The sequence below is a fragment of the Neophocaena asiaeorientalis genome, unplaced genomic scaffold, assembly GCF_003031525.2.
Source record: "Neophocaena asiaeorientalis asiaeorientalis breed wild unplaced genomic scaffold, Neophocaena_asiaeorientalis_V1.1 scaffold41, whole genome shotgun sequence".
In the NCBI taxonomy this organism is placed as follows: Eukaryota; Metazoa; Chordata; class Mammalia; order Artiodactyla; family Phocoenidae; genus Neophocaena; species Neophocaena asiaeorientalis.
In genome coordinates, this window is record NW_020171994.1 from 1,681,478 (window position 1) to 1,697,551 (window position 16,074).

General features: G+C 38.6%; 1 protein-coding gene across 1 annotated transcript in view; it reads right to left on the reverse strand.

The window, feature by feature from the left end:
* COL4A5 (collagen type IV alpha 5 chain) overlaps nucleotides 1–16,074 on the reverse strand; it is a 219,642-nt gene that overhangs the window by 1,285 nt on the left and 202,283 nt on the right. Inside the window, exons 43-52 of the mRNA XM_024748644.1 lie at nucleotides 14,793–14,926; nucleotides 12,028–12,100; nucleotides 11,820–11,891; nucleotides 10,871–10,999; nucleotides 9,950–10,048; nucleotides 8,239–8,451; nucleotides 3,474–3,651; nucleotides 1,467–1,581; nucleotides 943–1,115; nucleotides 3–102 (exon numbers count right to left, since the gene is read on the reverse strand). Of these exons, the coding sequence (XP_024604412.1) occupies nucleotides 21–102; nucleotides 943–1,115; nucleotides 1,467–1,581; nucleotides 3,474–3,651; nucleotides 8,239–8,451; nucleotides 9,950–10,048; nucleotides 10,871–10,999; nucleotides 11,820–11,891; nucleotides 12,028–12,100; nucleotides 14,793–14,926 (1,268 nt within the window). The 3' untranslated portion in view covers nucleotides 3–20. The remainder of the gene's footprint in view (nucleotides 1–2; nucleotides 103–942; nucleotides 1,116–1,466; nucleotides 1,582–3,473; nucleotides 3,652–8,238; nucleotides 8,452–9,949; nucleotides 10,049–10,870; nucleotides 11,000–11,819; nucleotides 11,892–12,027; nucleotides 12,101–14,792; nucleotides 14,927–16,074) is intronic.

Genomic DNA, 16,074 nt, shown 5'->3' on the forward strand with positions numbered 1-16,074 from the left:
ACAAGGAATTCTTCAAAATGTTATGTCCTCTTCTTGCACACTTGACATCGACTAATACGTGTCCTCAAGTCTCCTGCTTTCAGCGTTTCTGACTGAGGTTTGCTGGGAAATAAGAAACAAGATTATCAGATTAGCCTTTTCTGGTATTTGGTTCAAATTCATATGTAAACATTCTCTTTGTGTTTCAGTAGCTCTTCTGATGACTTACTGGTTAACTTTTGAGCAATGCAATCTAACGCAATGACTGCTATAGCCTAAGAGTCATTAGTGGTCATAGGTATTTTTGTGATTCTCCTCCCTGCTGCCATTACCCTTGTCTATTTGTCTCTCCCTCTCTTTCTCTTATACATTTTTTTAATGGTCCTAGAACGAGAGGGATCTGGGCAACTGATGATGAATAAATGATAATACATAACACATAACAATTACATAAAGATAATACATAAGAAAAATATTAATGATAACAAAAAAAGCAACATATAAAAATAAATTGAAATTGAAAAAAAATTCCAATAGGATAAAGTAGCCTGAGGTACATGTATCATACGTGGTCTTACTCAGTCAAACACTTGGATGAGAGCCTTGAAAACATTCTGGGAGAGGAGACTACTGGACTGGGGAAGGCAACACAGATTATTGCTTCAATTTCTGGGGTGGCTTCAGTTGTTCACTTGTTATTGAGCAGGTCACATAACCTTTCCTTGCTCTGTTTTGCTTTTGAAGAATTATTACCAAGCCATCTCAAACTACATTTACCTATTATTAGCCAAGTCTGCTTTGCTGACCTGAATCTGGTATATGAGGAGAACAAGCAAGAATAAACGACATGGTCCTTTAAATTCCTAATATTTGTTGGGTATAAACCATCCATGAACTGCCTCTCTGTTCGCTAGCACCTCTGAAGGAAGCTTAGGACCTAAACTAAAGCCATAAGCACCTTACCTGAACATGTCTGACACATCTACAGTTGCCAGCCAAAAGCTGTAGGAGTTGGCGTAATAGTTGCAGGTCCCCCGCCCATGACACTCAATGAAGGGAGCTGAACGAAACTCTTCCAAGCAGGAACCAGGGGAGGCCAGGGCTTGACCTGAGCCCTCTGCCCCTGCACTTGTGTGCTAGAAAAGACAAGGGAAAATGTGCCACAATACCCATGTGTCATGATACCCTAGCGAACATCCAAAGATATATGCTGAGCTGGGCCAAAAATTCAAAGCCAGTGAAGGAACTAGAGCCAGAGGTAACAGAACAGTATCCACACCAAAAGTATCCAACAGAAGAAACAGGCAGATTATGAAAATATGTTCCAGCAAATGTATGAGAGGGAGGGAACACAGTGCTTGGATAGAAGCTATATGAGGTTCAAGCTTCCTACTACATAAATGATACGGATTCCTCATATTAGATAGAAATGTAGATATGACGGACAGTCAGCTTTGATGACAAAGACAAGGAAGAGTGTTGCATACCATCATGAAGGAATAACCAATCCAGAGAGAATCCCATCCCTGAGGACAACGGGGAATCTGGATGGTCTGACTGTGAACTGCAATCACCACGGCCGGAGCTTCACATACTGCACATCTGGTAAGGGAAAGGCAGAAGGAACACAATCTACAGAGTAAGCATGTGGGAAATAGCAGTCCCTCTTCTTTGGAAGGCTTCCTGGTATAAAAGCCCATTAAGGTGTCTTCAGTGCTCAGAAAAAGAGGAGAAAAACGCACTTTGAGAATTGCTTTTGCATAAGCCCAGTCTCCCAATATACATAATAAATTTATAAATGAAAAGTGTAAGCTTTTTAATAAAGAAACTACAGAACCACTGCTACAGCATTTTCATTTTCTATTCTGCCCTAAATTTGTATCCATACTTGCTATAGTCAATGTCATAATTGCTGTAAGAGTTTGGCTTAGTGTACCGCACATACTACTTGCTGTCAAAGTGCCCAACTGGAGGGGAGACATTTAGTAATGCTAAAACTGTGGTAAGAACAATGTCTAGCAAACTTAAAAAGACAAGAAACAGACACTTTCTTAATCCCCACCCATTATTTTTGGCCCAAAGGATATTTATTAACCATTTGGCCATATCTGTAGAAGTACAACACACCCAGAATGCTGGGCAAGTACCCAGGCACTTGGAGATGTGGCTTAAATCTATAAAATCAAGTAAAATACAGCTGAGTCTACCAAATCTTTAGTAAAGAGCATGAGGGTACCTTTTGAAATATGACTAAACCAATTTGGTAAAGTTTATCTACAAAATAGGGAATGCCTTTAGGGGATCTTTTATTCCCAAGGTTGGGACTGACAAAAAAAAAAAAAAATCACACACAAAAAAATGAATTCCCATAGGATTAGGGCAAATATATTGAAAAGGGCACCATGGATTTGCTATTAAGAGAGGCTGAACGAGGTTTAACCTTTATATTCAATGTCAAAGAAACTAGAGTTTCCAGTGATTCACCCTTTATGGTTACTAGACTCCTAGGTCAATTGGGTCATGATCAGAATGAAAATGGCAATATCTAACATGCCCAGGAGGTCGAGTTAAACTAGGGTTCTAATGTAGCAACACTCTAGGAAATCTCTATTAATGGTACCACCCTCCTCTTAGTTACTCATGTGCCAAGTCTCAGCTACCACTTTCTCCTTCCCATAACTAATCATGCCAAATCTTATTTATTCTATTAATGTGATACATGTACCCTACTGAGAGTTCCAATCCACTCCTACCAGGACTACAGCAATATTCTCAATCTAACTGCTCTCTCCACCTCTGGACTATCCCCTTTGAAATCCATGTTATACACTGATGCTTCTGTAATCTTCCCTGAAAGCTCAAAAATGTCAGATGTCCCCATTACATACCAAATAAATTCAGAACTAAAACCTAACATTGAAAGCCTTCTACAGTCTAGGTCCAGGCTAACTTTCTGATCTCTTCTCCCTCTGCAACTTTTAGAAACTACATTCTAGACCTATCAGTCTACAACCCATTCCAATGTTCTCTACCTAGTATGCCTTTCTCCCTTATAAATGCCTGTGTCTCAAGTCCTTTACATCCTTCAAGGGCTAAGCAGTTCAAAACATATTTCTTCCATATAGCCATCTCAGATTTCTCTAGCTGGAATTAAATATCCCTTTCCCAATGCTTTCATAACACTTTACTGGATCTATGGCAGCACTTAGCCCAAGCCTGATACATATTAATTTACATATATTTGCCTAGTGACTAGACTGTGAGCTTCTTTTGTATATCACACTAGTCTATCATGGGTCCTGGTCAAAAGTAGATCCCTGATAAATATGGATCGAACTACATACTGCACTGAGTATTATAAAGGCACCTCTATTCTACCTAACCTGAGATGAATATGATCAGATTATTAGCTTTGGACTCATTTCTAACTAGCTAAACTAACTAGCTAAACTAACTGGAGATTGATAAAAATCAAAGGTATACCAGTGTCTCACCGACTAATGAATGGCTGGATGCTCTGGCCCTTCAGGGGCTCCATGCTCATTGGCATGGGCTCTGGGGTGGAGAGCCAGTAAGAATAGTCATTTCTTGAAGCAAAGTTGCAAACATTATTGATGTTGCAGAACATGAAAGGCATGGTACTGAAGCGACGAAGGCAGCTGCCAGCCGTTCCTGGGAAGAATGGGGAGAAAAAGAAAAAATGTCATGATGATTAGTTTCTTCTAACATACTAACAACCTTTTAAAGAGGAACTTTCCCCCATCTCTTAGATAATAAATATACTTTACTTCTTCAGTTATAAGATGCACATTTACTCATGTTTTTACATCTCTAAAATCAGGACAGATCTTACAACTTATGTAGACATTTATTGTGGTAGCTTATTATATACTCCCCAGCACTGTTTTTAAACTGGTGAGGCATCTTATAAACAATGGTGTCTTATGGGGAATATTGGGTAATTTATTGTAGACGAGTGAAAGGCACACACTGATTCCTTATAATATCATATCAGTATTTCCTCTCCGGGCTGTCCTCGCTTCTTCCAAGACATCCCCAGTGTATGTCTTATGTGGGTTCACAATCTCTTTAAGCCTAGGGAAAACTGTAGTGCTGACTAATTATGCACAGCAACCACGGACAGGTTTGCAGGTAAATAATACAAGGGAAAAAAGTGAGTAAGGGAGAAAGGAAGAACGTAAGGGGAAAAAAAAGGAAAGGAACTAGAGTCTTTAAATTTCTGAGCTGGTAGGGGCAATAGAGGTTATCTCTACCAGCGATTAGGCCATTCTTTTCTCATTTACTCACAAAAGAATGATGAAAAATGATGTAACCCCCTCACACATTTTTAAGTTGACATCTCAAATTTTTCATCAGAAGTTTAAATTGATACTGTGCCAGTTATTAAGTTATTGGTTATTGTCTCTTGGCTTCAAACCCACCCTTCTATACTTTGTAATACCGGAGCCTGGAATTTTGCAAACCACATTTCAACATTGCCAGCTGTCATTTGTAGTGTTTTGTGAATATTTATATTTAAAAACAAACTTTGACATCACTCTTTTAAATGTATCCAATGTAAGTATTTGAAACCTAACAATAAACCTTTTGAAAAGTGCATAAACTCATCTTTAATAACTGGAAATTATACAGTGCTCCTTTTGCATTTGGAAATTATATTTCCATTCCACTTCTCTCACACAGTTTTATCCTAATGTATTTTTTTTTTATTTTTGAAAGTCTTTTACTGATTATCCAATCATAGTTTTCTGAAACAAAAATTTAAAGTAACTTTTAAAAACTTTCTGTGACCCTAAGGCTTTACATGTTAAATATTTTATTTTGAATGGTCATCATCATAATAATTACTAATTCACATTGATCAAAAAGATAGTTTATTATAAATTTTGATAATTACTAAACGTTAAAAGAAAACTTTTATTGGAAATGCATTTCCTAATGAGATGGATTAGAAGTGAATTATGGAGCCTGAGTTGATGGAGACTTTAACAAAGCCATTATTTTGAATTGTTCCTCTGAATTTGTCCCCTAGAGGTTTTCATGTTTCAAGGCAATATGCCATAGTATGAGTCTTTTATAAAGTGGGAGATGGGTGGTAGTGAAAGGGGACGTGGGAAACAAGATTATCCAAAGCACATACACAGGCAGTTCGACTTTAGGAGAAAGTACATATGAAAGTTGAGGATTTGTAAACTAAGTCCTTTAAAATTATACATTGGAAATTCCTCATGTATCCAAAGGGGTATGCTTATCTCAGGCTGAAGGTGACTGACAAAAGACCAATAATTCTTAAAACTGGTAGACTGTCAGAATCACTGGGAATTTTTATATAATAGGTTTGGGATGGGCCTAGGAACCTTTTCAAAAGTTCCCCAGGTTGAAAAGCATTGATTTATTGTAATTTATACTTTTTTCAGAAAAAAATGGCTCAGAGAGGTGAACGATTTCAAAGTCATGTGAGAGCAAATAACAAAACTGACATAACTGAAAAACGAATGGGTTTAGAATTGGTAGGTGTTACAAATGAAACTATCTTCAAAATAGAAACAGACTCACAGACATAGAGGACAGACTTGTGGTTGCCAAGGGGTAGGGGGTTTGGGGAGGGTTGAACTGGGAGTCTGAAGTTAGTAGATGCAAACTATTATGTATAGAATGGATAAGCAACAAGGTCCTACTGTATATAGCACAGGGAACTATATTCAGTATCCTGAGATAAACCGTAATGGAAAAGAATATAAAAAAGAATGCATATATATGTATAACTGAATCACTTTGCTGTACAGCAGAAATTAACACAACATTGTAAATCAGCTATACTTCAATAAAAAAAAGAATTGGTAGGTGTTGGAGTCAATTCTTATCTCCATCACTTTCTGAGTGTGTGGTTTTGAATAAGTCACTTAACCGCTTAGCCAGTTTGTGTGTGTGTGTGTGTGTGTGTGCGCGCACGCGTGCGCGTGCATGTGGGTGTGTGTAGTGGAAAAATACAATACTTGTCCTATATCATTCTTGATCATAGTTGTGAAAATCAAATTGGATAATGAATATGAAAGTACTTTTAAATTATAAAGTAATTTAAAAATAAAACTAACATTACTAATCAGGGACAGAGATGGAAATATCCCTGGCCTCAGAAAGAAAAGGAAGATGTGCATAAAAGGAATGCCCATAATGATGAGAACATGGGTGTTTGGTTGTATTTATGCTGTAGGCTACCCATAATGATGCAGAATTCTGGTTATAGTTTCTAAACATTCAAAGAGACTGTGATCTCGTGAACTCTCAATGCCTCTATTAAAACTATAGACTAATGGTCCTAGTATGCTTTTTTTTTCCCAGACAGAACAGTTTTAGTACTCAGTGTGTTTCCTCCGCCCTCTTTTTTATACACCATAATCCTTTCACTAATCCAGCAGAGACTATGTATTTACTTAATCAGGTGATTGTTTCCTTAACATCAAACCTATAACTATTCTTTGCTTAGCCATCAAGATATCTCCAGTTTGATCCTTGAGTGAGCTCTAAGCATAGACCCTGCAATCCAGTATCACACTTGGGATCTTGGGCCCTATCATGGCCTTCCTATGTCTGAGGCATAAGCTGTACCTGAGTCAGGGCCAGTTTATAGCCTCTACGTCTGAATACATACTATGATGGGTCTCGTTTGACCAGATACACACATTTTGAAAAGTTATAGTGATATACAGGGTAAGAGATCCCATTTTTTCTTTGCATTACATTTGTGAATTTCATGATGTTCAAAAACATCTAATGCTTTCTATTCACTAGATAGGTTAGAGATTTGAAGTTTATAAGCTTGATTACGGGTATATGCTAGACTCTGACAGTAAAGAGAGAACGGAATAAAAGGAGAAAAAGTTTATGGGAGGGCTTCCCTGGTGGCGCAGTGGTTGAGAGTCCGCCTGCCGATGCAGGGACATGGGTTCGTGCCCCAGTCCGGGAAGATCCCACATGCCGCAGAGCGGCTGGGCCCATGAGCCATGGCCGCTGAGCCTGTGTGTCCGGAGCCTGTGCTTCACAACTGGAGAGGCCACAATAGTGAGAGGCCCGTGTACCGCAAAAAAAAAAAAAGATAAGAGTATTTTCATAATGAAGATTTGTTGATTCTAAAATTAGAAAAAGATGCTACATAAAGAAAGCAAAAGAGAGAAGGAAAAGTAGCAGAGGGAAGATGAAAAGGAAAAAAAGAGAAGTAGAAGAGAAAGAAGAAAGCTGTTTGGCAAACTCCTACTTTATTAGGCTCTTTAAAATGACCTGTGACTACTGGCTTCCATGTAGGTAGATGTGCCTGGCAGGTGTGGCCATGTGCCCTGGAACAGAGTGAGCACAGCAGACCTCTGGAGGTCTCTGTTGCTGCAGAACTGTTTTCACAGAATGGCCCAGGTAAAGAGACTTCAGAAGGCCTCTTACTATGGAGACCCCAGAAACTGGAGACCTAGACTATCTTCTTAAATGTCTTTATGGAGGCAGAAGGGATAGTGATTTCTAAAATAGGCAGCCCCAGGTCAAACAATGGGGCCTCAAAATGAAAAGTCAGAATTCCAGAAAAAGAAATGTTAGGGATTTGGAAGAGGTCTTGAAAGTCATTCAGTCCAGCCTCATCCCATCAACAAAACTGCCCACCCTATAGCATAGAGAAGATGCATGAGAACACATTAAATGAAGTGGATCCTATATGGAAATATGGTGCTTTGTACAGCTTTAAACTACTCTGATAACACTTTATAAAGCTAAGGTGCTTATTCATGAACTAGCAAAATTAAGCAATGACCTTACTTTCTTTGATCTAGAATCCAAGATTCTCTTCAGCAACTTATCTTTAACTTGATAAAGACCAGTGTCAGAAAAGAGGAAACTATCTCCCATGAGTTACGAACACTGCCCCCTTAAGCAGCTGCTATACTATAGAGAGCCCAGAGAATCTGTTTCCTCAATAACTAAGCTAACAAAAGTACATATGGCCCTTTCCAAATGCCTTGCTTTAGGCCAAGAATTGTACCTCACACTAGCTAATCAATGCTTTTAGTTTAAAGTTAAATATTATTTATTTAAAACTTATAGTGAATATATTCAGCTGCCCTTGACATGATCTTCAGTTTAGAAGCCCCAAAAGAATAGAGAGAGACACTTTGGCCAAGGCTACTCTAGAACCCAACAAGATTTTCAAAACAAAAACAAAATGCATAGTAAGAAATAAGATGCTGATTATCTCACCCAAGTCTTGACCGTGAGCTCTTTTATTTCCTTGTACATACAGGAGTGAAAAGCCTTCATAAACCTGGATAGTTCCCTGTGGGCATTGTGGTGCATCTGTTGTCTGGCTGTGACGTGTGATGAGAAATCCATGGGCAACAGAGGAGGTTCCAGGGGGACCTGGGGGACCTTGCAATCCATCTGGCCCGGGGGGACCATCCAAACCACGGATACCTATTTCCAAAGAATCATCAGTATACAAATTAAGTAAACTCTGATTCCCTATTATGGCTATCGACACAACATTATGACCTTGTTTGATTAGTTAATATTTATAGAATGTCTACAAAGGCATTGTCAGATATCATGGATTTGGAGATAAATAAAATACAGTCCCTGCCCTCAAAGAGATTTAAATGTATTCTTTTTCTTCTGAAATTGGTTGATGACATTAGGCACTAAATAAATACTGAGTGAATGGAACATTAGATGGGAAAGTGTGATGCTTATTTGGGGGGTTTGTGTTATCTAGTCTCTTGCTGTACTAAAGGAGTGCAAACCCCATGACGAAATTTCAGCCTGCTGTTTTGTTCATCAGCGAGAAAGGAGGGGTGTGGCTGCCATCAACCTGCCAGCTTCAGTGCTGATAAACATTTTCCTTTGAATCTGTCTGGGGAATTATTCTCACGCATACCTTTTTGTTTAGAGAATAGACTGGGTACTCTAAGGAAACTTTTCAAAATGTCTAATTTCAATCTACCACTGGTTCCCATTCTCCATTTGGCCACTCGAGCTTATTTAAAATTTTTCTCTATTTACAGGCCTTTGGCCACTGTGTGTATAGATTTTCATTTGGGGGAATTTCACAGCAATGCCCATATATGTGATGAAGATGGCACTAACTTGTTTCTTCCCTAGAAATACAGTTAGTGAAACAGGAGGGTGTTGGTTCTAGGAGCAACACAGTTATCACCGACCTGCCTTGTTGCCGCTGCTAGTTTTTACCAATACAAACCTTTATGCTTATATTATTTAGAGTTATATTTATATTATCTAAAGTTGTTAAAACATATTGAGGGACTTCCCTGGTGGCGCAGTGGTTAAGAATCCGCCTGCCAATGAAGGGGACACAGGTTCGAGTCCTGGTCCGGGAAGATCCCACATGCTGCGGAGCAACTAAGCCCGTGCACCACAACTACTGAGCCTGTGCTCTAGAGCCTGTGAGCCACAACGACTGAGCCTGCGTGCCACAACTAGCGAGTCCATGTGCCACAACTACTGAAGCCCACACGCCTAGAGCCCGGGCTCCGCAACAAGAGAAGCCACCACAATGAGAAGACCACACACCGCAACGAAGAGTAGACCCCGCTCGCCACAACTAGAGAAAGCCCACGCGCAGCAATGAAGACCCAACGCAGCCAAAAATAAATAAATAAAATAAATAAATTTATTCAAAAAACACTGAAAATTATCAGAAGTTAAGTACAGTGAGTACCTGGAAAATCCTCATTTTGAGGAAAAGTTGGGTTTTCCAGTGCTCTAAACACATAAATAAAAACCACCTTTCTATGCTTCTCTTATATTGGCACATCTGTGTCATCCCATTTTTCCCAAACAACAGACTCCCTACCTAGCTATGCTCTCTCAAGAGGAGGCTCTCACAGCTTCAATCGGAGGCCGTACGTCCAGAGGTCCCCCAGACTTAAAAACTAGTATCAGCAGCATGTCTCACCTGGCTGGCCTGGTAAACCTGGGTCTCCTTTGTGCCCTCCTGCACCATCAAAGCCAGGGAGTCCATTGCGTCCAGGATCTCCTGGAGGGCCAATTGGACCTATAGGAAAATGAAGTAGGGTTTTCAAATGTGGGTAGAATAAATCCACATCCAGATAGATTTGGGACACTTAGGTCCTCGAGTGTCACTGAAGTCATAATCTGGTTTTGTCTTTAATTCAGATAAATGAAGGAACAGCTCAAGCCCAGGACAAAAGAAGCAGACAAGGATTTAGCTTTAATTTTAAACAATTCATTTGCCTCTGTGGAGATTTCCATAATATGGCAGTTGTGTTTTCCTCGCCTTCAGAACAAGATAGAGCGCAAGGCCAACTTTTATTATATATCTCACCATAGGCAAGGCTGTTACTGCCTGGTACACTTTATTTATGAAAAAACTGCTATTAAGCCACCTGATAAAACAGAAAGACAAGTTAGTTTCTAGCTTTCTTTTTAATCAAAGTTGGCTGCAAGCATAGAGTCAAATGGCCAACTAGATAGGATTTAGTTTGAAAATCAGGAGGCCTCACAGTGGGGAACTGATAGCCCACCAAATCAGCCTTCTATCCTTCTTGTGGTTGGGATAGAGAAAGCACCATATCTTAAATGCATATTAATTTCATTACAGAGATTTTAACAACATTAACCTAATCATTCAAGTTAGGATAGCCAGAGGAGTTAAAAGAAATTGGACTGGGCCTAAAAGAAATTAGGGCATGAGAAATGAACACTTTCAAGGAGAAAAGGAAATGGAACCTAGTGGTCTGGTATTCTACTAGTTGCTGAGACTCCTATCGTCAGAGACAAACTCTAACAAGTGAAAGAAGAATGAGGGAAATGTTTTCAAATACATAAAGCTTAAAAAGATGATCTACAAAGGTACCTGGTAAACCTTGAGGTCCTGGTAGTCCTGGTAGACCTTTTAATCCAGGCTGGCCTGGAACCCCTGGTGGACCAGCATCTCCTTTGATTACAATACTCTGTCCTGAAGGACCAGGTAATCCAGGGGGGCCTAAGAGGCAAAGCACATGAAGTTGAAGGTAGGGAAGAGAAAGGTCGGAAAGAATGGATGCCAAAGTAACCTCAGATCAGAATAAGAATTGGTTTGAGAGAAACAAGTTACATGTATTAGAATTTGCTATGTCCAACAGAAATCTGTTTGGGAAAATTATCATTATCTCACCCAAAAGGCTGAAAAAATAAATAATTTTCTTAGGGTCCATGGACAAATTAGGCATATTGTCTCAATTTTCAAGCCTTGAATCATGACTCGGTTACAAGGAAGTCTAATCCACTGCAAATCTGTGAACACTGGTGTCAAGGTTAGACAATTCTATTTGTTGTAGAGTCCATTCTGATTCTAACATCATTTGCAGTTCTTGTTTGTTGTGCTTGTCAAGGGACCCACTGAACTAACTAGTAGAGGAATTTAGTAGATGCTCTGTTTCACAGTTTACAGGAAACCTCTTTAAGTCTCTCAGCAAAAAGAACTCTTTTCATATTAAAAATATACAAACATACTTATGTGACTTGCTCTTGTGATCTATTCAAGTGAATACGGGAAAGTTAGTATAAAGGTCAATAAAAATCTCATTGAAGCATTCTTGTTGGTCCTGCATCTACCTTAAACTTAAAAGGTCTGCTCCTGATATTACATTATTGAAATAGAGAGCTTGAGAAGATCAGTTAATAGAGGGAGAGTCCTGCCTATTTCCCCTCAGTTGTTGGGGACTGAGACTCTGAAAGTTTTGGTTGAAAGGCAGAATGCAAACTTTCAAATTCTTCAATGAGTTTAAGTATCAGGTATAACTAGCTCCAGAAATAACTCTTACCTGGGGGGCCAATAAGTCCTGGATCCCCCTCAGGGCCAGCTGAACCAGGTTCTCCACTGGGTCCTTTCATGCCTGCAAAGAAGGTACACACAATTGCACAGCAAAGCAACAGGGCCACAGCCTTTACCCAGCCAAATCAGAAAATGGGTGTCTTCTCCCAAAGTAGTTTAATGTAAAGAGGGAAACTACCAAACACCCCTTCAAATACCTGGAAATCCTGGAACACCAGGGAGACCAGGATCTCCTTTCATTCCATTGAGACCTGGCCGGCCAGGATTACCCTGAATAAATAAAATCATTAATTTTAGAAAAAAGTTGGGAGGAGGGAAGGAAGTGAGGGCATAGGTGGTGATTTGTAGCACTGGCTCTAGAGTCAGACTTCCAGGATTCAAAACCCAATTCACCTCTTATTAGCTTATGTGACCTTGAGTTGTTTAACTTCTTTGATGCATCATTTTCTCACCTCTAACATACAGAAAATAATAGTATCTACTCCATGAAGTTGTTGTGAGGACTACATGAGATAATTCATATTAAGTACTTAGAAAAGTGATTGGCATATGATGTATACTTAATAAATTTAGTTATTATTTTACTATCATTAACAAAGACACTTTTTTTTTTTTTTTTGTTTTTTTTTTGCGGTACGTGGGTCTCTCACTGTTGTGGCCTCTCCCATTGTGGAGCACAGGCTCCGGACGTGCAGGCTCAGTGGCCATGGCTCACGGGCCCAGCCGCTCCACGGCATGTGGGATCTTCCCAGACCGGGGCATGAACCCGTGTCCCCTGCATCGGCAGGCGGATTCTCAACCACTGCGCCACCAGGGAAGCCCGGCACTTCTTTTTTAGTGTAGCCCTGATGTGGTAAGTGTGTGAATTAGAATCTAAGAAATGATAAAGTCTGAAAGACTAAGCAAACAAATATAGTGGGCTTATTAATTAATTGGGTTTGAGGACCAGGAAAACAATGGGAAGAAGAAGAGTTGAAAATAACTCTAGAATGGATCTAAAGGGAAAATAAGTGTGGAACGATGAAGCTCTTATTAGTAGTAATGAAAAAAGAGGCAAGGCTGGAACATCTTATGCCCAAACGTAAGAAAGAACTTTAAAACGGGGGGCATGTCAGAAAGTCACAGGATCCAGCTTGAAGGAGCTCCCAAATCTAGGACAGGTTGAGCATCAAAATAAGTAATAATAGAATAAAAATTATGAATCATTGAAGAGAATGAGAATTTATGAGTCCATAATGATAACAAATAGACAGTAAATAGAAGAGAAGGGAGGCTCTTGCTTACAGTAGGGCTGAGTGGTATATGTGGAGGTAGTTGCCACTATCACAGTATTGAACAGTTGAGGCAAAAATCATAAATAGATATTATATCTAGGGAGAAATTTTGATGTGGAATAGTATATATATTTGCATTATCTTAATGTGTCTTCCTGTAGTTTTGCTTATTAGTTACAAGGGGAAGAATAGTAACCATGCAGTGGAGAAACGAGGTAACAACTTGATGGGAAGATCAAAATTAAGATAACTAATGAAGGGCAGATGAACACCATGGGCCTCCATATCTGAGAACACACAACTCATGGAGTATTCCAACTGGGGATGCATAACCTGAATCTAATTATGAAGAAACAGCAGACAAAAGAAGAAACATTCTTTTTTTTTTTTAAAATGTGAACGGGCTACATTTCTTCAAAAATGTCAAGGTTATGAAAGAAAAAAATAGGTTTAGAAACTGTTTCAGATTGAGGGAGAATAAAGAGATATAACAGTTAAATGCAATGCATAGTTTGGTCTGGATCTTATTTTGGATGAGGAAAAATGCTATAAAGGATATTACTAAGTCAATTGATACAATTAGAACATGTGGGCAGAAATAAAAATGTTACATCGATGCTCAATTTCCTGAAGTTGAGAACTGTACTATGGTTATATAAAAGAATATATTTAATTTTAGGAAATATTACACACTGAAGTATTTAGTGATAAAGGGACATGGTAGATACAACTTATTCCCAAATATTTCAGAAAAAAATACATAATTATACACACACACGCATACACACACAACACACATACAGAGAGCAAATGGGGCAAGACATTAACAATTGGTTCATCTGGGTAAATGTGGTTTTTCACCATTCTTGCAATTTTCCTATAAGTTTAACATTATTTCCAAACAAAAATTAGAAGGTGCAAATGTAAGAACTTGCATGAAAGAAAATGAACAGAACTCGACAATACCAGATTTATAAAATGTTGGTATCAGACAGTAGTCTTGAATCAGGCTTAGTGACATGTGAACTGGAAGGACATGGGAAATGAATGAGGTAGGAAGTGAGTAGAGAATGAATAAAGAGAAGATTAAAATTTCAAGTCTAGATGTCTAGAAGAATAGTGATAACAGGAAAAAATGGTTAGTTGTTGGAAAGCTTTAAGGACAATTTCTTTAGATATTTTTTTCTGCTATAAAGCAGCCACCAGAGTTAAAAGACTGAGTCCAGACTCTGTTGGCTGCAAAATCTAACAACAATCCTCCTGAATGAGGGAAGGAAGCTTTGAGGATCCATAAAGAAGTATGTGACTTTCTGGGTCACTCAGATGAAGGTGGAAAACACATGAACACAGACGTGGGGATATGCTATTATTCTCTTTTTACAGGTAAAGACAGAAACACAAAGTGTCTGTCTGCCTTCCTCACAGACACAAAGTAGAAGTGTACAGAGGAGCTGAAATCTGACCCTAACTCTATCTAATTTCAAAGTCTAAAATATCCCCACACTCACCATGATTACTTCTCTATGGAAGGACCACATGCAATGCTCTCATATATATATATATATATATATGGCGCTTAGTCAAGAGCTTTGACCAGTAAGTGCTAATTAAAAATAATGCAATTTGGAATTCTCATTTGGAATGCAAGCACCCACACCCCTTCCTCACCAAATACTCCCATTTCCTACCTGGAGTCCTGGTGGTCCTTGATCTCCTTTCAAACCAGACAAACCAGGTTGCCCAGGTTGGCCCGGGTTTCCTCTCTCTCCTTTAATGCCCCCAATTCCAGGGAGACCCCGGGGACCTTCTGGACCTGGTAGACCTTGATAATGCAAAACAAATAATCACATTTCAGTATAACATAAGAATAGCATCAAAGTCAGGCTTTTACATTATCCAAATACTATTAGTCATCTAAATACTATTAGTTTGCAGAATAAAATCCAGACTACATTAAATATATAGATCCATGCTGACTCTCTAATGTAAACTGGGCTGGGTTCTTTTTGTTATTAACACTGGTTTGCAGACTCTTTTAGTTTGTATTTTATTATATATTTAATCCAATAAGCTCATATCTAAAGGAAGGGCTTTGGACATTATAATAAAGATTGCTTCTGTAATCCCTAAGTGTTTAAGTGAACCAAAAGAGACACCATAGGACACTGTTCTCAAATTGGAAATGCATCAGAATACCCAGGAGGGCTTGTTAAAATAGATTCCTGGGTCTAACCCCAGAGTTCTGAATTTTGTTAGGCTGGAGAGGGGCCCAAGAATTTGCATTCTAACAAATGCCCTGTAGATAAACTAGTGTCCTGTAGCTAAAGTTGCTGGTTCATGACCACACTTCGTAGGGCAATCAGGGATTCAAACCATTTGTCTCATTGTGATTAAAATAAAATTTCTTTACTTGTAAGTAGTTACTTTTATTCAGCTTGTATTACTATGTAATTAAGATAGTTATTTAAGCAAACTAATTGTTTAATTTCATTTTAGTGACATGCTTAATACATGGGAATATTTTAGTGTCAGAAAGTTATTGATTCAATATAGTACTTTTGAATTTATTTTAAATATGTTTTTGTATTATTTACAGTTCAAATATTTCTGAAGAGAAATAAAGGATTTGGCATATAACTTCTGAATAAATAATTTAAAAGGGGATTTGGTAAGCTCTTTCCTTATTCTGTGTTTTAAACTTTTCTTCCTAAATAAAGATATCAGGTCCATTAAGCAACCAAGAAGATCTGACAAATGGCCACATTTTTCTCACCAGGTGCGAAATAGCTGTTACTTGCCTGCAGTGTGCTAAGCAATAGCTGAGGTGGAGACTAAGTAGTCCTGCCTTAAGAAAATAATTACGAAGCCCCAAATAATGAACAGCAACTAGTGAGCACTTATACCTTCTCTCCTCCAGTAATCTTAGTTTTTCATTGGTTTCAACAAAAAAGGAAAATATGTAGGGATTAT